Genomic DNA, 26,848 nt, shown 5'->3' with positions numbered 1-26,848 from the left:
TCAGTCCAAGGTCCCCATCCCTCAGATCACGCTTTACGTTATTTTTATTTTTATTTTTATTAGAAAAACAATAGTATGAGGATGAAGACGTTAGACCGCTTTTTGGATTGAGCAAAACTCAGCTCCAACATGGTTCAAGTTCCCCATCCTCAGACTGCATTTTATTTCTTGTTTTTTAAGAAAAACAACAATCCGAGGATAGGGGCCTCGGACCACTCTATTGGGGCTTTTCTGTGTTCGCAAGGCGGTCCGAGGATTTTAACCTTAGACTGCCTTGATGTTGCCCCTATAACTTGGGAGATTGCCCTACTAATGAAAAAAAATAAAAATAAATATTAAATATAGTTTGAGGATAGAATCCTCGGACCGAGGGACAATTTTAAAAAAATAAAAAGTGCGGGTTGACTGATTTTCATTGTAATTTTTGCCTAAATCAGATCATTTTGTAATTTAGGTAATTATTTTGGGTTCATACATAATTTAGCATAATATTTTAAAGACATGTTTCAAATTAGAAAAAAATTTCTCAAATTTGTTTAGCTGGTTGAATTGGTCATAACTGTATGGTTCGACTGGCCAAAATCAGTCGAACAATGATTTCAATCAGTTTTCGATCAAACTAAATTTCTTCTTTAGATCCAACTGGCTAAGGCACTGACCAACCATCAAACCGGTTGGTCTGGTCCGTTGGCAACCATGACTGTATGTTCGCCTTTACATTTGAAACACAGTAGTACGCAATTAAAAACGAATTAGTCCGAAATCTCAAAATTTAACAAGGAAAAAATGTTCGATCACCAAACCATCCAATTGATCGAAGAATAAATCGAGGATATTAAAAGGTGATTTTATTTTTATTTCTTTTAATTACTCACTGGGCTCACAAGGTGAATCACGTAGGATCAAAGGTGAATCGAAAATGGCTCGAGAAATTTCAGCTCAAAGAAATCCATGTTTTGCGGCGTAGAGCAAGTGAATTTGGTGGTCCGGCATACCACTCACAAGTTCTACGAATTTTCCATCTAAATTCCCGCCGAAACTTTGGTCCCGTCCCGAAATTTTGGTTCCGTCCCGAAATTGTGTTTCATTGTTCGTGTTCGTGTCGGTTCTCTGTTTTTATGCCGGGGCGCCGGCCACGGAGTCAATCCAAGTCAAGGAGTATTTTGGTAGAATCAAACCAAGTCAAGGGGTATTTTAGTAATTATTCTCTCAAGCACCTGCCGAGTAAAAGGGGAAGAAACCCACTTGCAAAATACCAAAATCTCGAAATACCAAAAGAGGACACAGGGGTAAAATTGTAATTCATCGCTCTCGCACCACCTCAAATAAAACCTAGTCAAGTCTAATGAAACTCGAAACACTCTGTTTTTATCCTACAGTGTGTATATTGATTGGATTATTGTTTTCTTCTTTCTCTCGGTTCGTTTTGGACTGGGGTGGCGAATTTTGGTCATCGTGATGAAAAATGAAGAGTTTTTTATTTAATTTTCAATTTGAATTTCAATTTTCAAGTTGAATTTCATTTCTCAGTTGAATTTCTCCAGAGCCTCTTGAGATGAGCAAACCCTAGCTTGCTGAAACTGAATTCTCCATTGCTGGGTTGTTTGTGCAGTATATATGGAGTTCGAAGACCACAGATTCTTCGGAAATGAATGAGTTAGGATTTCCTTCTCTAACTTGCTGTTAAGGCTTTTTTTTCGTTCTTTCTGGTATTTACCTTGGAATTACTGTAATCTTTGGCGGGGGAGTGAAGTGGAAGCTGCATAACAAGATCATTTGTTTCAGGGGATGGTCTTACAAGTTTGGAGAGAGGAATGATCGAGAAAATGTATGTTGTTACATGCTTTTCTTGTGAATGGACTGATTTCCAGTATAGAGAATTTCACCCGTAATATTAGTTTCACTTTTCAAACATAGGGCAGTAATTGGATCCTGTCATGTCTCGGTCTGAATTCCGTGTAAGTTTCGGTCCAAGAACTGAGATATCCAGCTATCTTTGACGAATTTGGCAGGATGAGTGACTGCCTTGTTTTAGTCTGATGTTGCCATGGACTCATTCAAGGAAGAGAGTATGTGGTGTATTTATTGAAAATTTTTCTTTGGTAGAATTCCATTCCAGAAATTTTAGGTGTTTCACTCCTGTGTACCTGCAATACAGGTCAAGAAAGAGTGATTGTTCACCTTTTATTAGAAGATTTTGGATAAATTGGATCTTGTTTTGCATGATTTAGTGGTTTCATTATTTACATTGCCTTATTTGAGCTCTCAAAGGAAAGAAACCCTTGCAAACTTATCGTCTGACTTAATTCTCATCTAAAGAGGCTCAAATTTAGAGAAATCGTGAACAGAAAAGATCACTGCTTAAAATGAATGACCAGATTTGCTGTAAATCTTCAAGGTCTTGCATTATGGAGTGTGTTAATCTGCAATGTGGCTACAGTCATTGGAAATCTCTCTAGAAAGAAAAAAGTGTCATCTTGGCCATAGTTCCTTGATATAGCCCTAGAAATTGGTACTCGATCTGTTTCCACGAGTTGCTCTTAAGATGTCGGGGAATGCAATTTTAGAAGCATCTCTTGTTCCTGCATCCGAGGCCCTGTCTAAGGTAGTAGATGAGATAGTAGGGACATTGCGAAGTGCCAATGATGTGGTCATAGAGCAGAAGAGCTTTTCTGAGCTCTCAAGTTACCTGGAAAAGGTTGTTCCAGTCTTAAAAGAACTGATGCATAAAAACCTTTCACAATCCGAGAGTGTGAGCAATGCAATAGAGATTCTCTGTAGAGAGGTCAAGATTGCTAATCATCTCATCTCAGAATGCTCTAAGAGAAATAGGTTTTATCTCTTAATCAATTGTAAGAAAATAGTTAAGCAAATCCAAGACACAACTAGAGAGATTGGTCGAGCCCTTAGCCTCATTCCCTTGGCTTTGCTGGAGATCTCCTCAAGAACCCATGATGAGATTGGGGAGCTATGTGACAAAATGTTGACTGCTGAGTTTAAGGCAACTGTTAAAGAGGAAAAAGTTCTGGAGAGTATTGACGCAGGAATAAGGGAACGTAGTGCCAATAGATCATATGCAAATGACTTGCTTATTCAGATTGCTGAGGCAGTTGGTGTTCCAAGTGATAGGTCAGCCATTAAGAAGGAATTCGATGAATTTAAGAGTGAAATGACTGATGCCCAATTGAGAAAAAACAGGGCAGAAGCCATTCAAATGGAGCAAATCATTGCTTTGCTCGAGTGGGCCGATGTTGCCTCTTCTCCAAAGGAGAGGGCCAGTAAATATCATAACAAGAGAAAGTCTTTGGGAAATCAGCTCTTAGAACCCCTTCAACCATTTTATTGCCCAATAACCCAAGATGTTATGGTGGACCCTGTTGAGATTTCATCAGGTCAAACTTTCGAGAGAAGCGCCATAGAGAAGTGGTTTGCTACTGAGAATAAGATTTGCCCTGTTACCAAGACCCCAGTTACTGGTGAGCTCAGACCAAATATTACCTTAAGGAAATCTATCGAGGAATGGAAGGATCGGAACACCATGATCACAATTGCCTCTATGAAACCCAAGCTTGGTTCTCATGACGAGCAAGAAGTATTGGATACTCTATTGGAGCTGCATTCTCTTTGTGAAGAGAGAGATGTGCATCGGGAATGGATTGTGATGGAGGATTACATACCTCTCCTTCTAAGGTTTCTTGGCAGGAACAGGTCTGGTAACAATAAGAAGTTAATCAGGAAGCAGGCTTTGACCATACTCTGCTGCTTGGCAAAGGACAGCTATGACACCAGGGTGAGTGCTGCTACTGGGTTTCATGAAAATCATTTTTTTTCTAGTTAACAAAATATTTCGGTCGTTTCTCTGAAACTTTTTTGGTATATTTTTGTTGGTACTTTTACTGTCCTTTTGTAATTTGTTTTTTTATTCAGTTTTTGTCCTAAAGATAGTCGCATAGACATTACCTGGACTTCGATTTCTAGAAGCCATTGAAACTAAAGCGTAATCACAGAAATTTGAAACTGCGGTTTTATTTACATGAAACCAAAGGGCTTTTTGTTGTAAATATAAATGACTATGGACACAGTAAAGCCATCTATTTTTGGTAGTGTTTGTTTTCTAAAACAAAGTATTGGCCCAGATAAGTATCCATTTTCATGTATTGTCTATCTGAAATCATAGCTATACGGTATGCACTGTTTATGAGCACTTTGTTGGAGCGATTTGTCTAGAATTTAGGATTTCGTGAATTAATCGATATTATTGAGTGTAACAGGAGAGAATAGCAGAGGTGGATCATGCCATTGAGGATATAGTTCGTTCACTTTCTAGGAATGTTGGGGAACGCATTTTAGCTGTTTCTTTGCTTTTGGAACTATCGGAGAATGATGCAGTTCATAACCGGATTGCAAGTGTAAAGGGATGCATATTCCTCTTGGTCAACATGTTAAATGATGAGAGCTCTCAAGCTGCAGAAGATGCGTGTAAGCTTTTGGACAATCTTTCTTCGGTTGATGAGAATGTAGTACAGATGGCAAAGACAAACTATTTCAAACCCTTATTGCGGTGCCTACATTCTGGTGTGCTCTCTTGTCTTGCTATTTTCAGATTTGTTTGGACCATCTTATTTTAATAAAGATTTTGTTGAGATATTCTTGTAAATATAGGTCTCTCTTGTCCATAATAAGTCCATTCACACACTTTGATTCTTGACTGCGGTTTGCCATTTAAGTCGGAAATAGCTGTATGTAAAAGGTGCATCCTGGGAAACTTAGCTGTTTACCTAGAAGTTATTTACATAGAATGGGGAACTATCAAAAAGAAAAAGAAATGTTCAAGCAGTTAATTATTCACTATAATAGCTGAATTTTCCATATGTTTTAGATTCCACCTATTTATGGTAACAAGGTCTTATGCCAACCAGAATAATACAATGATACGATATCGGTAAGTCAGGTCGTACCTGGAAACTAAAAGACCAGAAAACAAAGCAATGCTTGATCCTTTTTGAGAGGGATTGTCCTCCTTGTGCGACGTGCACACATTGGGGTAAAATTTCAATGGTTTTTTCTTTTTCATTACTTCAACTCACCTTTATAGATAAAGGCATTACCCAACACAATTCCATACAATCTTATTCAAGTAAAGAAACTACCTAAATCAAGGCACTCCCCAGATATTTAGGTAACCATAACTACCCAAGGTAATCCCTTTATTTCAGCTAATATTTCCTAATCCCTTATTTAAGGTTTCCTAATCCTCCAACGACGGGTTTCCTAACATTCCACCCTCCTTCAAATCAACCTTGAGGTCAGAAATCTGGGAAGCGCTCGCTTATTATCCCTCTTGATCATCCGCCCTCCAGTCATCATCACCATCTAGCATAAATAACTGTTGGGACTTACATCTGTGGCCCAGCTCGAAATTTTTGTCATAATTATAGTAGAGACCATTGTCACTACACTCCATCTCATAGTAGAGACCATTGTCTCTGCACTCCATCTCGGCCCAGGCCAGTTTCTTAGTCGCAGGGGTTCCTGTGTTAGAAGTTGTCTGCAAGGGTACAATAGCCTCGTGCCAGTTAACTTGGTTTTTTCCTCTACACCTAATGAGTTGTGGTTTTTCTGCTTGCACACGTGTAAGACTGATCATGTCTGTCAAGGTTGTGGGCTGGAACATTTGGACCACGGTCCCTATTTCTTCCTTTAGGCCCCGATAAAGCTCCTGATTAAATCCTTTTCCTGTCCACCCTCCACCCGATTTGGTAGCCTCTCAAAAATATTCTCGAATGGTTCCCATCCACTGTAATTTAAAGAGGGCTACATCGAACTCTTTGTAGTCCATGGGTCCGAAACAAACACATAATGCTTTACCAATATCTGCCCATGTCAGTGTTGCAATATCTGCACTGCATCTCTTTCCAAGTGGAAAGATGCTAGGAGAAGCTTTTGTTCCTTCTGTATGTCTCTAAACTTGAAGAATTGCTCCACGCGATAAATCCACCCAGTTGGATCATCACCACCAAACTCATGAAAATCTAAACATGTATACCAGGTTTTGATCGGGGCTCCACCCTCTCCAGTGCAAAATGTCCCTCCATGGGACATGTCTACCTTGGTCCTCCTGACCTGATTGATCGACCATTCCTCTGCAAGTTTGGTATTGAAGATGCTAAACCGCTCATACTGAAGACTTAGCGGCGAGGGTCTTGTGTATCTCATGCAGCAGTCTGAGTGTTGATGTACCTGTCCTTCGAGCTTTTCCATTTTTTGTTCCATCCCCTGCTTATCCAAAGCCTTCTGACCAGCTTTGGGCACACCAGGGTCGATGCTTTGATGCCAAATGATATGATCTCACAAAGCCAAGTCATACCCAGCAACCAAAAGAAAAGAAAAGAAACGCAATGGTTGATCTTCTTTGGGAGGGTTGTCCTCCTTGTGCAACATGCACAAACTAGGGTAAAAAGTTCAATGGTTTTTTTTCTTTTTTTATTACTTCAACTCATGTAAGCATTACCCTACACAATCCCATACATCTTATTCAAATAAAGAAACTACCTAAATCGAGGAACACAGGTAAATATAACTACCCAGGCTAATCCCTTTCTTTCAGCTAAGATTTTCTAGTGCATGTATTTCAGCTAAGGTTTGCTAATCTACTATTCGAGCTACAGGTTTCCTGACATACAATGCTAAGAAGGTCTAAAATGTGACTTCTCTTAATGGATATGTTGGAAAATTTATGACCGCTGCATTTTATCTAGTATGGAAGTTGGATGGCATTGTGCGTTAACATCTATGTCATTTTGATATCCAAATTTATGAATTCCTGTTGTAGCGTTATTTCTTTTAAGGAATCTTATTTTGCTGATTGGTTGATCTATGGTCCTTGTTCTTTTGGGTGAGATGTCGATGAAAAAGAAGTATCATTGAGAAGTTTAGTGAGAGCAATATATGGCAATCAGAAAGCCCTTCTAAAAACTAAGATATTTGTGGGTTTTCTTAGTCCTGAAATTTTAGAGATTTGAATTTTTTGAGGGAAGTTTGGTTATTTTTTATTGTGCAATTACTATTTACCAAATTCAATTGGTTTCTTTTTAAGATGTTTAGTGAGAGAAGTATATAAGAACATGCTAATGAATATGAGTTATCATAAATTCATTATGTTTATGTGGGTAGTCTGGGGGACTAAGGTTTTCGCAGGGGCGGGGGAATGTACACTGTTATTTCATTCCAGTATTGTTTCAACTTTGCATATGCTAGTTACTTCTTTCTAGGAACTTGCCGTTTTTTATGCAAAAATTATCTGTGATTTTTTTATTTTGGGCAAGTCCTGAGTTTTTTGCCAAATTTTTTTACTTTTGGCCAAATTAAAGAAGTATTTAAATTTTATCACTGTTTGAAATGCTTCAAAAATCTATTATGAATCTAAGATTCAGAATGCACCAAATTACATGTTCTTTATATCTGGGTTGCAACCAGGCAGCATCCAGATTCTGTGAAACTATAAAAGTGTGCCCATTCTTAACATTGTGTGCTTTCTGAATGAAAACAATTTCTGTTTCAGTGAGTAAGTATTGAATCTTTGGGATGTTCACTCATTTGATGTGGACCATGTGGAAGATGATTCTTTGAGATGCTAACTAACAGGATAAAGTATTCAGGAAACAATTACTTTGACTTTGTGAACCTTAATAGATTCTTTAGGAATCTTCAAGGAGTTAGAAGTTGGTCCTTTCAGTGGGTTCTCTGTGTTCATGTCATATGTACAGGGGGTTTTCTCCCCTCAAATACTTACTGCATTGATGTTTTTTGGGAATGCAGGATCTGAAGCTGTGAAAACGAAAATGGCCACAGCTTTGGCTGAAATGGAGTTAGTGGATCACAAGAAATCTTCTCTCTTTGATGAAGGTGCCCTCACATCACTCCTTGGAATGGTCTCCAATGTAGATATGCATTGTAAGGAAGCATCCATAAGAGCTCTTCAAAACCTCTCTACTGTGCCTAAGAATGGGATTCGTATGATCAAAGAAGGGTTGGTGCACCCCTTACTAGACCTTCTGCAGCTTCCAAGTGGATCTTCACAAACCTTAAGGGAACATTCAGCTGCAACCCTTGCCAATCTTGCAGTCTCTGCCACAATGGCTGAACCTGGTGGAGAGAGAGTGGTGTTTTTGGAGTCTGATAATGACATATTCAGGCTGTTCTCTTTGGTTAACTTGACTGGACCTAGTATACAGGGAAGCATACTTGCTGCTTTTCATGCAATGTGCAGACCTCCCTCAGCAACTGACATGAGGAACAAGCTAATTGAGGTACAAATTTGCAGTGATCTGATGCGTTTTTTTATCCTTTTAGTTGGAATTTAGTCTTCTTCACTTGGTAATGGTTTCAATTGGTTATTATTGATGAGTTATAAATTGAAAAGGACGTTAAAGCACATTAATTTCTGAGGTTTTTGATTTATTTTTGGAAATATCATGGTGTTTAAAAATAAAAGATATTGTAGTTATTTCAAATAAGCTATTGGAGGGGTTGAGGCCATCTGGGGTTGTAATCTCCAGTGCTTTAAGGCAAGGATCTGGTTGGGGCTTGCTAAAGTCCCCAGCTTGAGTCAGGAAACTTGAACTCGAAAACAAATCTTTCAAGAACTTGGCTCAGTACTTAAAAAAAAAGATACCAAATATTGGAAAGCAATGAGACTCAGCCGGTTACCATGGTTGTGGTTCCAGACTCAGCAAGCTGGACTAGGCAGCCTGATTTGTTTGAGTAATTTGGTCAAGTCTGAGTCGGACTCACTGTGTTTTGATTCATTGGTCATTTCTGAAAGATCACATTGTAATGGTTTTTTCTAGGGTTTCTAGTGATGTGCTCATTACATCAATTCTTGGAACCTAAATGGATTCTTTCTGACATTTGATTGTTTGTCATTTGTGGATAATTAGAGGTTTTTTGTCATCACAATTAGCTTTTGGTTTCCATAAGTGGTTCTTGAAAGACCATGTTGATTTTTTGTACTTCGCCTTTAATTCCTTTGTAGCGATTAGACAAGCTTTGGCTTAACTATAGTGATGAACAGATCAAGAAGGAATATTATCAACGGAACCCAAGTAACTACTAACTAAATAATCTCTCATCTTCCACTTGTCCTTTTTTGATTTAAATTTCAAAACACTTTTACTTTCTTAGAACATAGGTTCGCCAGTGGGCGAAAATCGGCAATTTTGTTCAGGAATGTGCAAAAGAATGGGAGTGCCATACAAAGTGTTGGAAGACATCCCTCAAGGCATATTTTCAGCTGTGGTGCCACTCGCACCTTCAGGGATGCATAACAAATATGCTTACATGTACAGATATTAGCAGTCATGTAAGTATATATGTGTGCATGTATATTGGCAATGTATGTAATGCACCATTTAGAAACATGGTTAGAATGTTTCCAGCTGCAACTCCCAAAGTCTTGCCTAATCTACTCCTGTAACAAATCTTCCCTGAAAAATGCTAGGGGAACAAATGTTTGAATAATTGCGTACATACTCGCATAGTGTTTAAGGGAGACAACTTTTCAGCGAGCAGCTTTAAGTTGTTGGCTCGACTTAAAAAATTTGCTTTTTTCCCTCTTTCGTGTGTGTGTGTGTGTAGGCATGGTCGTGCACATGCATGCCCATTTCTGTATCTAATTGTTGGATTTCACAGGCAAGAGCTGTTCAAGTTCTGATTCAAGTCTTCGACAGTGGGAACCTTGTAATCAGGTCAAGTGCAGTGAAGCTGCTCTTTAGCCTGTCTCAGAGCAGCACTAATAGCTCAGAAATGGAGCAAATTGCTCAGAGTGACCTCGAAACCCTATTAAACATAATTCAAACATCGGCAGATGAAGAGGAGAAAGCTGCAGCCATGGGGATCATCGCCAACCTCCCTGTGCGAAACACAGAGATCACCCAATGGCTTGCAGCCTCATGGGCACTCCCAATTATCATCAGAATCCTCGAAAATGCTGCTTATTCAAATAACCAGCCTCAAACTCAGTTGGTTGAGAATTCAGCTGGGGTTCTTTGCCACTTGACTTCACCAAATGATGTTGATTGTCAAAGAAAAGTGGCTGAAGCCAACACAATCCCAATTCTAGTGAAGCTTCTACAGCATGGAAGCAGCTTAACAAAACGCCAAGCTTCAATTTCACTTGCACAATTCTCTCAAAGTTCTGGTGGTTTGTGCAGGCCATTGATAAGAAGGAGAGGCTTCTTGTGCTTTGCACCTCCTCCAGAAAGAGGTTGTCGTGTCCACCCTGGTATCTGCTCAGTAGAAGAGTCTTTTTGTTTGGTAGAGGCTGGAGCAGTGGGGCCACTGGTTAGGGTTTTGGAGGACCCGGATGAAGGTGCACGCGAGGGAGCTTTGCGGGCTTTAGAGACTCTAATCGAAGGGGAGCGGTTACAAAGTGGCAGTCAAGTTATTGCGGAGGCAAATGGAATAATGGGCATGATAAGATTATTGAGCACAGATTCAGCCAATGTTCAAGAGAAGGCACTTAGGGTTTTAGAGAGGGTGTTTATGTTGAATGAGTATAGAACAGAGTTTGGCACCTCTGTTCAAATTCATCTTGTGGATATTACCCAGAGGGGGAATAGCACTACCAAGTCTTTGGCAGCCAGGACTCTGGCTCACTTGAATGTGCTTCATGATCAGTCCAGTTATTTCTGAGATCAATGGGCAGGGTTCTGATGTAGCAAATGTGAACTGGGATATGGAAGAGAAGGCAAACCTGATTTCTGGGAAAAAAGTACCTCGGAATATTTTTTTGAGAATGAAAGCAGCTCACGTGTAATATAAGAGCGAAGGGTATTCTTGGATTTTTATAGGAGGGTTTAAATTCATTCTTTTTCGTTTTTTCAATTAACCAAAGCACCTCTAGAAGTACCTTCTATCACCAGGTGTTAGAGTTCTGTAACTTGACACATTTTTCAAATGATGTAGAGGTATGCTTCCATTTCTTATGAAAAGTTAGTGGTGGTAACCCTTGATTTCTTTTAATTGATCAAACTATCTAGGAGTTGGGTCTGAAGTGCTAATAATCTTTTGCAGGGGTTGATGTCTCATGAACAAAATGGCAGGTCTTTTGCAAGGATGCACTGGTTCTTTCATGCGTGTATTGTATTCCACTTTCTGAAGTAAAGTCCATTTTTTTAAAGCAAATAAGAGGTTATTCCATGGGACTGGTGTATTCATATGTGTGTATATTATTTCTGATCCTTGTCTTCACATTATCTTCTGTATGTAGAATGTTCCTTCTTGTAATTGGGCCAGAATTTTACCCATTTTGTACTTGGATATCTTCTGTTTAGTGATGGCATTCTTTCTGTACTCATTGTTTCTTGCCTCTTTAGAATGTGTGCTATTTGTTTCTTGTGAAAATTCATTCATGCATCTGTTATTCAATGATTTCTAGCTGCAAGAGCATCTTGAATGCAAATAGTAACACTCATCAGGCACCAATTAACCATTTGTCAGACCTGTAAAGCTCAGCGGATCTTTACTGTGATCTTTGTAGTTGTCAGGCAAGTGCCCCAGCCATCAAGTTTTAATCCTCTCTAAACATTTATCTAACACATGCACTAACTAAAGGTAAGGACAAAGACGATCCCTGGTATAAATTTGCTCTAAGACACATGGATTTACATGTTTGTTGCTATGTGGCTGTTGGGGTCCTCTTCCTAATGTCACATTGAATGTCAGCATATTAACAGCTCTTAATATAGGTCTTCATGACTTGTGATATTGTGGTTGGAACAACTATACTGACAAGGAAGAATTTGGGTTATCCAACTAGGTGCCAGGGTTGCCAAAGATGTGCTGAGAGCTGATCAGCACAACACAATGGATGCGTTATGGAAGAGTTGGTCTTTGAAGCTAGTCCATGGATGAGCAGGTTAGTCTCTAGTTTTCAGGATACTGTAAGTGCCGGCTTGCGGGCAAGCTTACAAAATGGCAGATCAGAATTTCTGTGTTGACGTTTATGTGAAACCATTTTCGAAAGCTATACTTTGAGAAGAGAGATGATTTTTTAACATATTACTTCAGGGAAGCTGTTTGACCGATTACATTTTCTTGACCAACTTGTTCCCCATGAATTAACTTGTTGTTTATGGCCTGTACAATGGGTGATCATAAAATTTTTTCATCAAAAAAAAAACTTCTTGTTTATGGCAACTCTTTGCAACTCCTTGTGACAAATTTGAAGGCCAAACAGAAGTGTCAGAACCAAATTTATTGACCCTGAATTATCTGCTGGGTTTTTCTGAAGACTTGAATCCTGCATAAACACGCAAGGGTATGTGAATAACTGATTAAATGAATGTAATACCAGATACCCTTGTATAACAATGTTATAAATATTAATTTGAGAATGTGTGTTTAGTATTTCTGGACTTGTAGTTTCTCATTATTAGGTTTGTTCTTTGGAAAAGGTTTATATTAGGGTGAGGCCCGAAACAATCAAATTAAGGCGCACCTAAAGATTTACTAGAAGAGGTTTTTTCAATGTTGAAACACCTTCAATTTGATCATCTCGACCTCAAGATGTATGGAGATGAGAGAAAATAGATCTCAGATCTTAGAAATAGTGCATCTTGTAATATATTATCTAGACCGTCAATTTTCAAGATTTTCAAGTGTTCATAAATCTGCTCGATCTACAATATTTTTTAATCTTTAAATTTTATAATTAGAGATGAAATTAAATTTTCAGGCCATCATAAAGATCTCTAATACTGAAGCAAATGTTTCTGCACTATTTGAAGGTGCGCCTTTGATTGTTTAGGGCCTCAGCCTTATACAAACCACACCCTTTTTCTTTGGCCAATTGCAGATGAAAATTTAAAGTATTAATTGTAACTCTTCCATGTATGAAGTCTTTCCAGTACATCTAATACATTGTCCTTGGGGTATATTCATGTAACAACTGAGGCTAAAATTTTATTTCATGAGCGCAAAAATGCATATATTAATTATTAAATGTCACCCTGGCCCCTATTGCACTCCACTCCCTCCTCCCTACAGAACTATGTTCACCTCTGGCAAAACTTCCTGCCCCTTCCATTCCCAAGCCCCCAGTTTTCCCTTCCCCCATACCCCCGCCACACTCCCTCCTTTCTACCAAATCGCCACACCGGCCCGTATTGCCCTCCGCTCCCTCCTCTTTACCATAACTATGATCACCTCCTCAAACCTCCTGCCCCTTCCATTCGTAAGCCCCCAGCTTCCCCTTCCCTCGTACCCCCGCCACATCGACTACATCTTTATCCCGTATCTGCTTACACCCATCCTCACCCAAACCTTATTTGTCTTGAGGAGCAACATTGCATAGCTCTGGAGAAACAACTGCAATCCACCCCGGTGAGCCCCTTTTGACCCCATGGAGACGACATCAGGGACATCGAAAAGTGGTGCTAAAGTCTACGGGACGAGCCAGACCTAATATGTCACAAACTTTCCAGCAGGGGAGTGCTCTTCTCATCTCCATCTGAAGGCAGAGCTCTCCGAGCATTGCACTGGAGTAAACCCCACTTCAAAGGAGGCCCCCTCTCTCTGGCCCATTGTCATAAGGACCTGGGTGCATCCTGTAAGCTCAGATATTGGATTTGAGCATCCCACATCCCCTTCTATGTGTGGCATGTTGACACCTTTAGAGTTATCAGAGAGGCTTGTGGGGGTTGTCTCAGTGCATTGGAGATCCTCAGAGATACTTCTACTGGAAGCAATACAGTTGCTTAGTACAGCATTTGATTCATAGCTTATCCCCTCAGAACAATGGCATACATTGAGAGGGCAACATCACCTGGATGGTCGCCTCTCCCCACCCTGAACTCCATCCTAGAGACCACTCTCGGGAGCACAGAGGGGACCATGAAGGGGGGATTAGGTCCACTATAGAAAGCACAGAAGGAATCATCGCAATCGTCGCCCCGCATCATCCAAGGGCCCTAATTGCATCCCACCCTCCTCATCCCACGCATGCTATCCTTCCCCAGAACCCTAGGCCCCATAATCTCCCCACCCTTCCGTCTTCCCCTCCCCCAACCAGGGCTGATGTAAGCCCTATCGTCTAGGCTGCAGAAAGTAACCCATCTCACCCCCTTAATCTACCCATGTTTTGATCTCAGATCCTCAAGCCATGCTGGCAATCTCATTCCCCCTCCCTAAATCCACTTGATTCCATCTCCCCTTTGGAGGCCTCATAGGTGGAGATCTACGGCTCCCATTAAACCTCCCCCATCCCCCGAGATTCCCCTCTCAGAAACTTCCTCCCATGAATTACCTAAGTCTGTCTCAAAGCTCACCCAACCCTCTTCCTCCCGTGACATTTAATATATATATATATATATATATATATATATATATATATATATATATATATATATATATATATATATATATATATATATATTAAATGTCAAACTTCTTTATTGAGATGTATGTTTGTATTTTACACTTTATTGTTATTGTTTCCTCCATATGTCAGTTTTGTATTTTTTTGAGTCAATTTATGAGTCAGGCATGTTTCCATAAAAGAGGGCAACAAGAGACCTATGCAACAACTTGGTGTGAATTGACTTGTATTAATTGGTGCTCACTGAGAGGATGTGTTAAGATACCTATATTTGAAACTTTTTTTGGGCCATCAAACTCTGAAACTTATGGTGAAATGAAGTGAAGCTATATGATTTATGTTGTAGCTGGAACCGCATCAAAACATTTATCATGAAATATTAACATCAATCTATTGAATCCTTTCCCTTCCTTTCCATCTGACATTTACATGTTACTGTGTTGATTATATTCTAATTTTAGTCCAGCTTTTATTTCTTATTGGAGGTAGTTCACATTATACTTATAGGACAGGAGCTTTAGGACATTTCAGAACTCAAATTTCCATAAATTGAGGCAGAGGATCTCATTATCTTCTAATGGCACTCCTTTTAACTTTCATATTTTTAAGTAAACATGGTTTACAAAATCGTACCAAATACCATATTCTGCTTAAAATGATCATGCGTCTTACTATGCATATTTACAATTCGAAGATCTTTACAAATGGGAACATAGAATCTGGAACATATCCACCAGAAACTGACGTTTATGCTAAAAACTAGAAAACATAGATTTTATCTCAATCACTACGCTTCTGGTTCAAATATGAAATTCAGCTGCCCAATAGAGGGAAAAATTGGAATAAAGAGTAAGAAGCAGGAGCAGACAAGCTGGAGGAGGTTTACGTCTCAACCACAAGGTTTCCAGTGTAAAACACCCAACAAGTTAGAAGACCGGGCAACCTTGAACATGCACTCCCTTCGCCGTAGGGCAAGTAGCCAGGGGGCACCCATGAAGCTCTGAGCCCCACCATTTGAAGCTAACATTCTCGAGCCCCAATGATAAGTATAGAAGCACTCCCATGAAGGCCAACCCCGCATCGAAAGCACCCGAAAGCACATAGTTATGCCTTGCCCACCACCCTCGGTAATACCTATATAGCACAACGCTGAAGAGGAAACCAACAAAAACATAAGTGGTATAATTAACTGCAGTGGCTGGAGGCATCATTCCTGTTGCCCCAATTAAGACTGGCATGTTGATGAGGCGAATCCAAGTCTTTGTGGGGTAGGCCTTGTGCAAGAGCCACACAAGAACAGGGGCTATGGCACCGACGAGGAAGAACCAATTCACTGAACTATAGAAGCCAAGGTTACCAAAGATTCAACGTGGGCCAATGAGGCCCCATATGACTGAGGCATCATAGAAGACTCTGTCCATTGGGCAAGTCCAAGGGCTATCATGAGGGAGGAGCTTTCTGTCGCATATGTGGGGAATGGAGTTCATGAGCCACCATGCAGTTCCCAAGTAGACAAAGGAGGCAATCAAGGTCCCCACCACCTGTTCGTTGTTACCAATACAAACACTTTTAGGTCTCTGTAGTGAGAGAACTAGTTCTCAGGGGATTTCTATAGGTCTCTATAGTGAGAGATCTAGTTCTCAGGGGATTTCTATAGGTATCTATAGTGAGAGAATTAGTTCTCAGGGGATTTCTATCTTCTGTGGGGTTATTTCATAGAGAAAGTATAGGAATTTGGCTTTTCTTGGGGATTCCTTAGGAAAAGTATAGTAATTTGGCTTTTCTTGGGGATTCCTTAGGCAAAGTATAGTAATTTGGCCTCTTGGGGATTCCTCAGGCCTCGAGGAGAGTAAGATTGGAGAAATTTATGAATCACTTGAAGCATCATAGAATTTTTTTTAAAAGAAAAATTCCATGTTGTTTAAGACCTAAGTTTCTAAGAGCTTGCTTCTGAAAGGCAATATGAAAAGCAATATGATAACAAAATACAAATACCAAGAGAATTATGAAAACAAAATACAAGAACCAGGAGAACATGCTCAACTAGTCCTAGTGAGCAGCAATGATTTTTTTGTCTTTCCAAAATTTCAGCCTTCTAATCTAGCCTGAAAACAAGCTACTAATATGCTTTCTTCATCAACACCAAACCAAGAGAGCGACAAACTGATTTACCCCTTTTTTTTTTTCAATTTGGATTTTTCATGTGCAACTTTCTTGTTTCCAAATTACCTTTTTGGCTTAATTTAGATTTTTCATGAGTGAAACTTTTTTGTTTCCAAAACTGAATATTTTGTTTAAAAAGCGACTTTTTTGTTCATTTGAGTGGAAAGCAGTCTTATTTTCATCCATTATTTCAAACCACATTCCTGTTTAGTTTCTTAAAGCACTTAAACTCTTGTCTATATTAAAAAATTTGTGCTGGATAAGAGTAAAAAATCATTCTGAAATCCAGTATCTTCAATTGAACAAAGAAACTAAGTCATAACTAGGAAAGTACCTGTGCAACAAACATTGTTCTTGGAGGTTTCTTCATGTAGTGGCCGAGCTTAAAGTCTTGCAAGAAGGTGAGAGCTTGTAACATACTAATGTACTCATACACCTTGAAGCAAACATTTGCCACTGGTCGACCCTGATACATGTAGCCAATGATGTATTCAGTGATGATATTGAGACCAGAAGCCTGTTACCATCAAAATCTTGTCAGGAACCAGGTTTTTGTGCAACACAAAATGCAATAAGAATGCTATTAGAAATAGAGAATGAATCAAGTACCCAACTTTATGGCAATAAAGTACTGTCTTAAGGGAAAATATCAAATCAGATGCTGAGAAACCCGGTACTGTGGGTGTCAGTTTTAAGCATCAATAAGCAGCCTGGACAGGTGTCTCTTCCAATGTGAACTTTCAGATCAGGTATTTGAAAAAGTCTTGAGATTAGAAGCTTTTGGAGCTCCTTAATGAATTATTTAGGTTTGCCAGGCACTGCCTTGATATTTTCCCTTTATTTTACCTCTCAGAATTGTTTGTACATGTTTATGATTATATGGAGTGGGGGTGTAGGGAGTTCATACTTGGTTAGTAGTTGCAGCGATGATCCCAACTGGAAGAGTGAAAAAAAAGGCTAGGCCACAGGAAAGTAGGACACCCCACCATGGCAGTTGAAGCTGTTCTTTGTAATATTCGCAGGCAAAGATTGTGAGGACTATATGGATTGCAAGGATGATGAAGAACCACCACTCGGGAACTTGCTTATACTTACTCATGAGCTTGGTATGGATATCCATTGTCTCTTTTTGGAATGCAGACTTGCTCAATTGCCATATTTCGCTACAAACATGAGAAAAGTGGGGGATTATATGATTGGTTTAAAATATCCAGGTTGGTTCAAAATATCCAAAGGTCTAAGAAAGTGGCCCAAATGCACCAATGTGCTCATTCTTTAGTTATCAATAGGGGAGAAACTACACTTCGCATTAGTTTGCGCAATGCATGATTTACCAGTGGAATATCCACCTAAAATGGAGCTTCGTTGTAGGTGGTTGTGTGTCCTATTGGGTTAATCTTACCATTAATCTCCACCATCCATGTTCTGGAATGGATGGTGAATGTCCTCGTTGTGTTCCCATACATCATACACCCTTAGTATAGAGTGTATCTTCCAAAGACAATCTACGAAAGGTCTCTCACCTTTAAACTAGCAGATATCGAGAGATCACAACGCAAGCACACCAACATTAACAGAAGTGCAAAAAAAGAGAACAAAGAGGTCCACCTACCGACCATGAAACGGCATCACGTGTACTACTGTCGCAGTGAGAGACGCGAAACCGACCCCATACGTGACTGCAAAGAAGGTGCTAAGGTAAAGTGGCCCATTTCTCTTATAGGCATCAAGGTCTATATTGAATTTATTGTTAATTATGCTCAAAATGTCATATTGTTGGCCTGAAAATTTGAAGAGATCCTCAGAAAATATAGGGAACCTCTTTGCGTGGAACATATCGAACCAGTAGCATATTGGAGCTATGACATACATAACCAAGAAGAAACCAGCTCCTATGTTAGCTATTGCAAACCACGGGCTCGCTAATGGGCTGCCTAAGTAAGAGGAGATAGCTGACCAGTCGAGCCCAACTGCACCCTAGCCCAGCCCATATAGGCCTGAGCCCAATTGTTGGGCGAGAACAGATTTTGGGAAAATCCAACAAACCCATGAGAGAGAGGTGAGCATTGGGAAGAGGTAGCCAGGGAGGGCGTAGTATGCAAAGCTGCACATGAGGGCAATTAGGAAAAACTGGTTTCGGGTTAGACCGCCCTTTGGCCGCTTGTCCTTCTCGTGCAGTGCCCTGAGAGAGAGAGAGAGAGAGAGAGAGAGAGCATGTTAAAATGAATGGTAGATATGATAAAAATACGAATGATATATGTGACAGATATGATAGAACTATCAAAAAGAAAGAATGCTAGAAACCATACTATTAGACAAGGTGAGAGAATAAAAATAAAGAAAAATATCTGTATATTTTTTTTTAGGTTTCATTTCACGATAGACCTAAGGTTTTAAAAGATATTTTGAGGTATAAATATGGTAGATTCTATTTTTTCTAACCCTTGAGACAAATCTAAAAAGACGATAGGACAAAGACAGGAAGAGAGAGAGAGAAAGAGAGCAGTTTGGGGTATATAAGTTAAGAGAAAAAAATGATAGGGTTTAGAAAGAGCATGTTTTTTTCATATTTGTTTAAGTTAAAAAATAAGTGTTAAAGGGTGAATATATCCTTTGAAACTTTGGGTTTATCAAAAAATGAAATCTAAAAATAAGGGATATATGATATTTCCCCTAAAAATAAATATGAAATTTAGGAGAAATAATAGTACGAGATTACGGAAAAAAGAACCGTATGAACATGTGTGATAGCGTAGAAGGATCACTATGCTATAATTATATCATGTACTGCATGGATCTCGTGTCGATAGTTCTGTTGAAGTTCTTTGATTTATGGATATTTTTTATCGACTTCGAGCAGATGAACAACACTCCAAAATGTTCAGAACTTGTTGCAAGGGACAAATATAATTAAAGGGTCAAAACCTTTAAAAAATCTCTGGAGGGGTAAATTTAGAGAGTTTATTTGTTAATTTTATTTCACCCAGGTGAAATCATAAATAAATTAAAAGTTTTTATGAGCGATAAAGTTAATGATTTCTAATTTATAACAAAATTTATAAACAAAATTAATTTTGTCACCCATTGTGCACTTTTAGCTTGAACTTACATGTCCATTATCAATATTTTTGAAACTTGCTCCCATTTGCCTTCTTGATATTTCAGAGCTGTTTTTAGGTATGTGAATATTTTTTTTATATTCAAATAGTTAATTTTGCTTTTGAATTACATATTATCGAGAATGTAATTTATCATGATAATAACAACATATAAAATATCGTGATAAATTAATTTTGCAGGATATTTATCGGGAATATTATTGCCATTACAATTTATCTTATAGAATAAAGATAAATTGAATTAATCCGAGAATAATATCAAGGTTGGAATGGTATGTACAGTGTCTATGGTATATAAGAGGGACCATCCACCGTTAGTCCCATCATTCGACGCTAGATATTTTTTCAATGAAGGGGACGACGTTGCACTATAATGGGGAACAATGGATCACTCATCTCTATGATCCGTTCATGAGGATGAACGGTGGACTGGGCCGTCCCATGTATCATACAAAATACACCACTTGTGTAATATCTTTTATACAGAACTAGGCTTCAAATACAGTTCGGTGACCCGGATCACCCATCTGCCCTAAACCCTAAACTGACCGAGCGAACCAGCCAATAAAAAAGTTTTTAAAAATTAGAGAATAAAAAATAAATAAATTAAAAAGTAAAAGTCGGACTGGTTTTGTCACTCAACTAAAACCGACGGAATACCGATATTTTGTGAAAGCAAACCGGTGCCATCAGTTCCCAATCGGAACTGTCAGATTCCAGTTTGGTTCGCCTTTTGTAGAAAACCCTGATATGGACCAAGTGGTAAGGATTTAAATATACCCGATTGAGACATGAGGTTTTTAATTAAATAATAATAATGAAGAAAGCACGTGAGCTTGATTTCTTTTTCTACAAATTGGATATTCACGGGTCAAAAGGAGGAGAAAAAAAAAAACGGAAAAACTTAAAAGAGTTGCATATAAGTGTGGGATGCCACTCACTTTTTGTCTGGTACCCAAATATATTTTGGCATTTCTAAGTGGGAAACTAATCAAAATACATCTGATTTATCAACTATTTAATATCTTATCTTTTTCTGTTTAATATCTTATTTTTTTCAACTATTTTATAAGGATTTATTTTAGTCTCGAAAAGTATTTTATGAAGTTACACGTCCCAATCATGGAGTGTTTTATCAATGTGCACCTCATAAAACACAGATTTGGACCTCGAAATCGTATTGTGGGCCACATTAGATTTGCACTAACACTGAGATTTGCAGGTCATTAGAAGGGTGTTTGGCACTAATATCGTAGGGGCGGCAATGGACCTAGGACCCGACTTGGGTCTGGGTTCAAGACTTGGACCTAGCAGGTCGGGTCTAGGTCCAAAATTCGAACTTGAATACGTGGACCCAACCCGGACCTGAATAGTGTTATTATATAAATAGTATTTAATATAATATTTTAATAAATAAACTCAGACCCGAATAGCATTATTATATAAATAATATTTAATATATAATAATTTAATAATACTTATTTAATTAATATTTAAATAAATATAATTATATATTTTCAATTATAATATTTGAATAATATATATATATATATATACATTTAACATAACATTTAAATATATTTAGATTTTTCTTTTTATGGGAAAATATGCTATTATCCTCTATTTTTAATTTCTATATCTCGTGATACCTAAAAATTAAAAATATTAATTGTAAAAAAAAAGAATTCATCTCTTTTATCTTCCAACCCCTTAAACCCTTTTGACCATGTATTATTGACCTCAACAACTTATGAAATGATTCTATCTCTTTCTAAAACTCATCTTTCTCGCATCATGTCTCTCTCACTCAAAACTCTGTCTCTCTCTAAAATCCAAACTCATCTCTCTCTCTCACATCATTGTCACTCTCTCAAAACTCTATCTCTCTCCCCAAAACTCAAACTCCATCTCTCTCTTTAAAATTCCATCTCTAAAACCTAAATTCCATCTCTCTCTCTCTCTAAAACTCCATTTCTCTCTCACACACAAAAAGGTGTACTCGTGTAAGAGTTAAAGCTAAACCCCTTGGCCGATAAACTCGGCTAGAAGCAAAGAGAGAGAGAGAGAGATGGAGTTTAAATAGGGTGTCATTTTAATATTTGTTTAGGTAAAAAAATTATGATCATAGCGGGTAAACTCAGCTAGAAGTGAAAAGAGAGACGGAGTTTTAGGAAGAGAGATAGAGTTTGAATAAGGTGTCATTTTAGTATTTGTTTGGGTAAAAAATTTATGATCAAAAGGGTCCAAGAGCTTGTAAGATGGAAAAGATTGAGACATTTTTTTCTTGCAAATAACATTTTAAATTCTTGGATATCGTGATATATAGAAGTTAAAAATAAAAAATAAAGAGATATTTTTCGTTTTATTTTTATTTATTTTTAGAATGGGTCCAATCGGGTTCAGAATCATGGTCGCATAATTTCTTTCGGGTCCAGGTCCCGTTGCCACCCCTATTGTCACACCGTAGCCACTTTTAGGGCATGTGGAAATAAATAAATTTGAATACCCACGTGATGGTTGGGTTGGAGACGGGCCATTCATTCCACAAACACCACACCACACCACACCTTTTGCTCTTCCCCTAACTCACTTAATGAAAAGTTGAATACATTTGATTATCTCCCTATTGACTTATAGTGCTACAGTCTTTTCCTTTTTATAAAATCTAATAAATAAGACAGAGCATGAGATTCTTTTGCCCTTTGAATAATACTGTAACACAGTCTTTTTCTCTTTATAGATTCTATAAAACCAGCATCCGCAGCTTCTTCTTACAGGATCTTAATTTAAAAAGGAAGGTATTTTTTTGGTACTATCGCATCTTTGTGGAATTAAAAAGGGAAAAAGTTAAAAAAATAAGGTACCAACCTTAGTCTATTATCCAATGTATATAAATAATCGAGTTGGCCCTTTAAAAAAATAAAAAAACAAAATTTTTGAAAAATAATAAATATGTATTAAAAGTAAATTCAAACCTAAAACACCATTAAAAAGATAAAAGAAAGGTTTAAAAAGGTAGAGAAAACAATGATTTAGAAAAGCGCAATTTACTGTTTTGGATATTTTTTTTAAAAAAAGAGTTAAAAAACGAACAATACAAAAATGTGATTATGACAAAAAATACTCACCATTACATCTAGATCATGCAAGAAAAAATTGTATAACACAACTTTATGTTTTACAATTTTTTTGTTTTTTGTAATTTTCTTAAATACCCCAGTTTTCACACACAATTGACTCGGGAACACTTCTATTACCTATAAAATTACCTATAGAAAAAAAGGCACACCTCAAAAACCCATAAGAAAAATTTGTTCTACCCAATTTGTGTTCTTCCAATTTCCAAGATTTTCAAGTATCACCATGTTATTTGGATGTTCCGAAACAAATTTTTCATAGAAAACCAGGGTAAAAGTTGGAGATCTGTTCAACCGAAATATATGTTTTTGCCACTAGATCGAAACGCATGTTCTGAGTTGTTTTCTTTAGAAAAAATGCGTTTTCAAATTTTGATACACAAGACTTGTCAGATATTTCTACATATGTAGTCCGGAAAGTGTAAAGCATCCATCTTAAAGATTAATAGGTGTTTCATCTAAAACCAATGGAAATTAATGGTCCAAATATATTCTTAATAAAATTATGATTTTTAGTATTTAAAATTGATTTAATTGTTCATAATCATGATCTCCATAAAGAGATTACATGTCCTTAAAACTTAAGTATTAAAATCCATCTTAAAAATAGATTTATTAAGAGGCCCACATTTCTACATCTACAGGCTTGGCCACATAGAAACAGTCCTTAAGGAAAAAATTTATATAGAGCTGAGGCTCTTAATAATCAAATTAGAGCGATCTAAAAAATTTCACTAGAAGAGGTTGTTTTGATGCTCAAATATTTTTAAATTAATCATCTCGACATCAAGATACATGGACATGAGAAAAAAATGGATTTCAAGTTTTGGAAATAGTGTATATTGTATTGCATTCTCGGAATGTCAATTTTTAATATTTTCAAGTTTTTATAAATCTGCTCGATCTGCACTATTTTTTAAATTTTAAAATATATAATTAGGGATGAAAATATATTAAGGCTATCACAAAGATTTTCAATATTGAAATCGCATTTCTCGACACTATTTGAAGGTTACTGTTTGATATAAAAATAGTACCCTTTTTTTTAATATCAAAAAATTTTGTAATAATATTTCACAAAAAAATAAAATAAAGGGGAACAATAAAAAATGATTAAAATAGTCAAAACAAGCCAAAAAATCACGATGGGATCGGGATCGAAAACTAAATTATTATCAAAGTACTTAGTTTAATAAATTGGAGATAAACCTTCTAACGAAATTAAAAAAAAAAAATCATAGAAATCTCCAAATTCAATTTTCTAAAAATCTCACCTTTCAAATTTTTTTGTATACTACCCTAAACTCCAATGGTGTATGAGAAAAATATTATTGGGGTTTACAGTGGGATAAAATAAGTTTTGGGGATAGGATATATAGACGGTAGAATTTGAAGGGCATTCATAAAGTTTTCGAATAAAAATGATAAAAGCAAAAAAAATTAAAATTAAAAATTAAAAAGAGTCAAAATACTTCAAAAAAAATTGAATAAAGGAATCTTTGACTACATGACAAAGAAATTTATAGAAAAGTAAAACATCGTTTTCTCTCTGTTAGATGCCTTTTTCCTGAACTCCCTGTTTTGGAAAAAACTCCGAGTAAAGGAAACCGAGAACCCAGAAGCGCTGGATTTAGAGAGAGAAACTACATATAGAGAGAGAGAAAATGAGAAGAAAAAGGAAAAAGGAAGTGCACGACTCTCTATGCATGAGAAGAGAGAGAGCAAACCACCTGTGACCTAAACCCAAGAGAATATCAAACAAAACACAACTTAAAGGACGCCGTTAGTATGCGGGCATGTAGAAATGCGGGGCTTCTTAAAAATTTATTTTTGAGATGGATTTTGGACATGTGAATAAATAAATAAATAAATTTAAAAATTTTAAATAAATAAATAAATTTTAAAAATTTTAAAAAATAAATTTAGTAAAAAAACATTTGGACTCATAATTTCCTATATTATGTTATTAGATGGAACACTTAGTTGCATCTGTCTTTAAGATGGATGCTCTACACTTTTTGGATTGCATGTGTAGTAACCATGCTCATAATTTTTCATCTTTAAGATGGATGCTTTACTCTTTTATAGGAGTACCGGTAAATCCAATATTTCGACCCACACCCACTTGCAAGTCTTTGAGATGGATGCTCTACACTTTTTGGATTGCATGTGTAGTAATCATGCTCGCAATTTTACATCTTTAAGATGGATGCTTTACTCTTTTATAAGAATACCGGTAAATCCAAATTTTCGACCCACACCTACCTGCAGGTCCCGAAACAAATAATGTTTGCATGGGTGCCTAACCAATAAATCTAATTTTTCGACCCATGCCCACCTGGACGTCCCGGATCGGGTCCGAGTCCATTGCCACCACTTTCGACCTACGACCCAAATCCAAGAGACATCGAACAAGCAAACGACACCCAACTTAAAAACACACACCAAAGAAACATGCATTGCATTTTAGAGAAACATGCATTGCATTTTAGAGAAACATGCATTTTGTAGAGGGAGACCTGCACAAGATTGGAGGGCCACCACATTGCAGCCGGCTCCACCAAGTATTTCCGAAATATTCCCGCCCATCCAAAACCCAACAACACCTGTAACAGCCCCAATCAAATCCACAGATTCCACACCCAACCCCTCAATCGATTTTAAAAAATAAAAAAACCAAACACGAAAGATGAAAAACCAGATCTAAATACCTGAGTTGTGATCACAACCAGAAATGCGACAAAGAAGGTGAGAGTCTGCTTGTAAAAAATCTTCACAGAAGTCACAATATGAATTGCGTAAACGGATCCGGCCCCCGAATTCGCGAAATGGTGATGAGGACATGTTCCTTCACGTTAAAAGGCCCCGGATTCAGCGTAAACTCCCAGCTAGTACGCTTGAAGAACGGCCAAGTCGGCAAGACAATGGCCATGAGGTGGCCCAGGGGCACCACTGCAATCTGAGCTGAGATCGAGGTTATCGACAGGGGCTCGGTGAGGAACCAGAAGAACTGGTTGAGGAAGGAGAGGAGGACGCAGAGTAGGGAGCCTAGGAACCAGGTTCGGAAAGTTAGGGTTGGGACAGTGGTGTCGTCTGTTGTAGGCACCGTCAGGGCAACTTGCTCCACTGGTGAGTTCTCCATTTCCTCCTCCGGGGAGTCGGCCCCTGTTTTTGAGTCCATTTAGAGAGAGAGAGAGAGAGAGAGATCTAAGAACGGGAAGGTGGAGAAGGGGCAGAAAGAGAAATGGAGAATAACTAGAGAGAGAGAGAGAGGACAGAGCGAGATACTGCAGAGAGAGAGAGGTACAATGAGAGAGAAAGTGAGGCAGATAAGTAGAGAGTGACAGAAAGTGAGGCAGATAAGTAGAGAGGGAATTGGAATCTGGATTGGAATTTCGAGTGAATATCTCTTAAAAAATTACAATTTTTTTTTTCTTTTTTTCTTTTTTTTTAAAAAATTTTATTTAGGGATATAGAAGAGGTGACAACGGTCGGGTATGGGAATGCCTCAGGCCGGTCCCAAACCAAAAAAAATGATGTGGGGTTGAGACGACCCAAAATTAAAATGTCTATGTATTTAATTATATTTAAAAATATTTTATATATTGAGACTAATAATCTAATTGTTGTCAAGTCCAAGATTTGATCCCAAACCCAACCTATCATATCCAATTTTTAGACACATACCCGAACTTGAATTGGGTCTTTCCCTCCTGTCGAGGTCGGTTGCCTTACTTAAAACCGATTTCATGACTAGTTTTAATGTTGTGACCGCCAGTTTGAACTACTCACAAAAAGGCTCCAAACTTGTAATTGCACGAATCTGGATCCTTTTTACACCTACATGATCTCACGGAATTCTCTTTCCCAATTATTCCCCCCCCCCCCTCCCCTTTTCCTTTCCCTTTCCCTTCGTCTGATGCTTATCCCAGGCGAGAGAATGGTGTTTGAAAAATTGCCGATCCAAATATAGATATTTTTTGAACAGGGATCATAAATGGTATTGTCGATGAAAATTCCTAAGTAGATGATTTCCTATTAAGGAACGTAAA

The 26,848-nt window shown here is 37.8% G+C and overlaps 2 protein-coding genes and 1 pseudogene across 5 annotated transcripts; 1 reads left to right on the top strand and 2 right to left on the bottom strand.

Moving 5' to 3' along the window:
• The first annotated feature begins 1,353 nt into the window (after positions 1-1,353).
• LOC18441587 (U-box domain-containing protein 43) lies at positions 1,354-11,356 on the top strand. The gene is made up of 5 exons (XM_006851817.4): positions 1,354-3,790; positions 4,272-4,575; positions 7,819-8,309; positions 9,691-10,967; positions 11,074-11,356. The coding sequence occupies exons 1-4, from the start codon at positions 2,546-2,548 to the stop codon at positions 10,690-10,692; spliced, it is 3,042 nt and encodes a 1,013-aa protein (XP_006851879.1). The 5' UTR covers positions 1,354-2,545; the 3' UTR covers positions 10,693-10,967; positions 11,074-11,356.
• Positions 11,357-15,024: 3,668 nt separating this feature from the next.
• On the bottom strand, positions 15,025-18,807 carry LOC18441590 (oligopeptide transporter 7-like). 3 transcript variants are annotated; one of them, XM_088846135.1, is made up of 4 exons: positions 18,153-18,807; positions 17,448-17,703; positions 16,875-17,006; positions 15,025-15,918 (listed from the first exon to the last, which is right to left on the bottom strand). In XM_088846135.1, exons 1-4 carry the CDS (start codon positions 18,410-18,412, stop codon positions 15,742-15,744), a joined length of 825 nt encoding a protein of 274 aa, XP_088702261.1. In that variant the 5' UTR covers positions 18,413-18,807; the 3' UTR covers positions 15,025-15,741. The 3 variants fall into 3 exon arrangements, with proteins under 3 accessions (XP_088702261.1, XP_088702259.1, XP_088702260.1); XM_088846133.1 differs by having other exon boundaries at positions 16,875-17,057; positions 18,153-18,747; XM_088846134.1 differs by having other exon boundaries at positions 16,875-17,057; positions 18,153-18,623.
• A 6,179-nt stretch (positions 18,808-24,986) lies between these two features.
• On the bottom strand, positions 24,987-26,133 carry LOC148780649 (oligopeptide transporter 7-like; annotated as a pseudogene). Its single transcript, XR_016040294.1, has 2 exons — positions 25,508-26,133; positions 24,987-25,402 (listed from the first exon to the last, which is right to left on the bottom strand). The product of XR_016040294.1 is annotated as an oligopeptide transporter 7-like (transcript).
• Positions 26,134-26,848: the final 715 nt, after the last annotated feature.

This window comes from Amborella trichopoda, chromosome 9 (assembly GCF_054954075.1).
Source record: "Amborella trichopoda isolate Santa Cruz 75 chromosome 9, AtrichopodaSantaCruz75HAP2 v2.0, whole genome shotgun sequence".
Lineage (NCBI taxonomy): Eukaryota > Viridiplantae > Streptophyta > Magnoliopsida > Amborellales > Amborellaceae > Amborella > Amborella trichopoda.
This window is presented reverse-complemented; position numbering and strand designations above follow the sequence as displayed.

Excerpts from the sequence above, each read along its gene's own strand:
- LOC18441587 (XM_006851817.4), top strand. The coding sequence starts at position 2,546 with ATGTCGGGGAATGCAATTTTAGAAGCATCTCTTGTTCCTGCATCCGAG. Across the intron at positions 3,791-4,271 it reads AGGACAGCTATGACACCAGG|GAGAGAATAGCAGAGGTGGA; the intron begins GTGAGTGCTGCT and ends TGAGTGTAACAG. Across the intron at positions 8,310-9,690 it reads TGAGGAACAAGCTAATTGAG|GCAAGAGCTGTTCAAGTTCT; the intron begins GTACAAATTTGC and ends TGGATTTCACAG.
- LOC18441590 (XM_088846134.1), bottom strand. The coding sequence starts at position 18,412 with ATGTATGTCATAGCTCCAATATGCTACTGGTTCGATATGTTCCACGCA. Across the intron at positions 17,704-18,152 it reads GTGATGCCGTTTCATGGTCG|CGAAATATGGCAATTGAGCA; the intron begins GTAGGTGGACCT and ends TCATGTTTGTAG. Across the intron at positions 17,058-17,447 it reads TCGCTGCAACTACTAACCAA|GCTTCTGGTCTCAATATCAT; the intron begins GTATGAACTCCC and ends TGATGGTAACAG.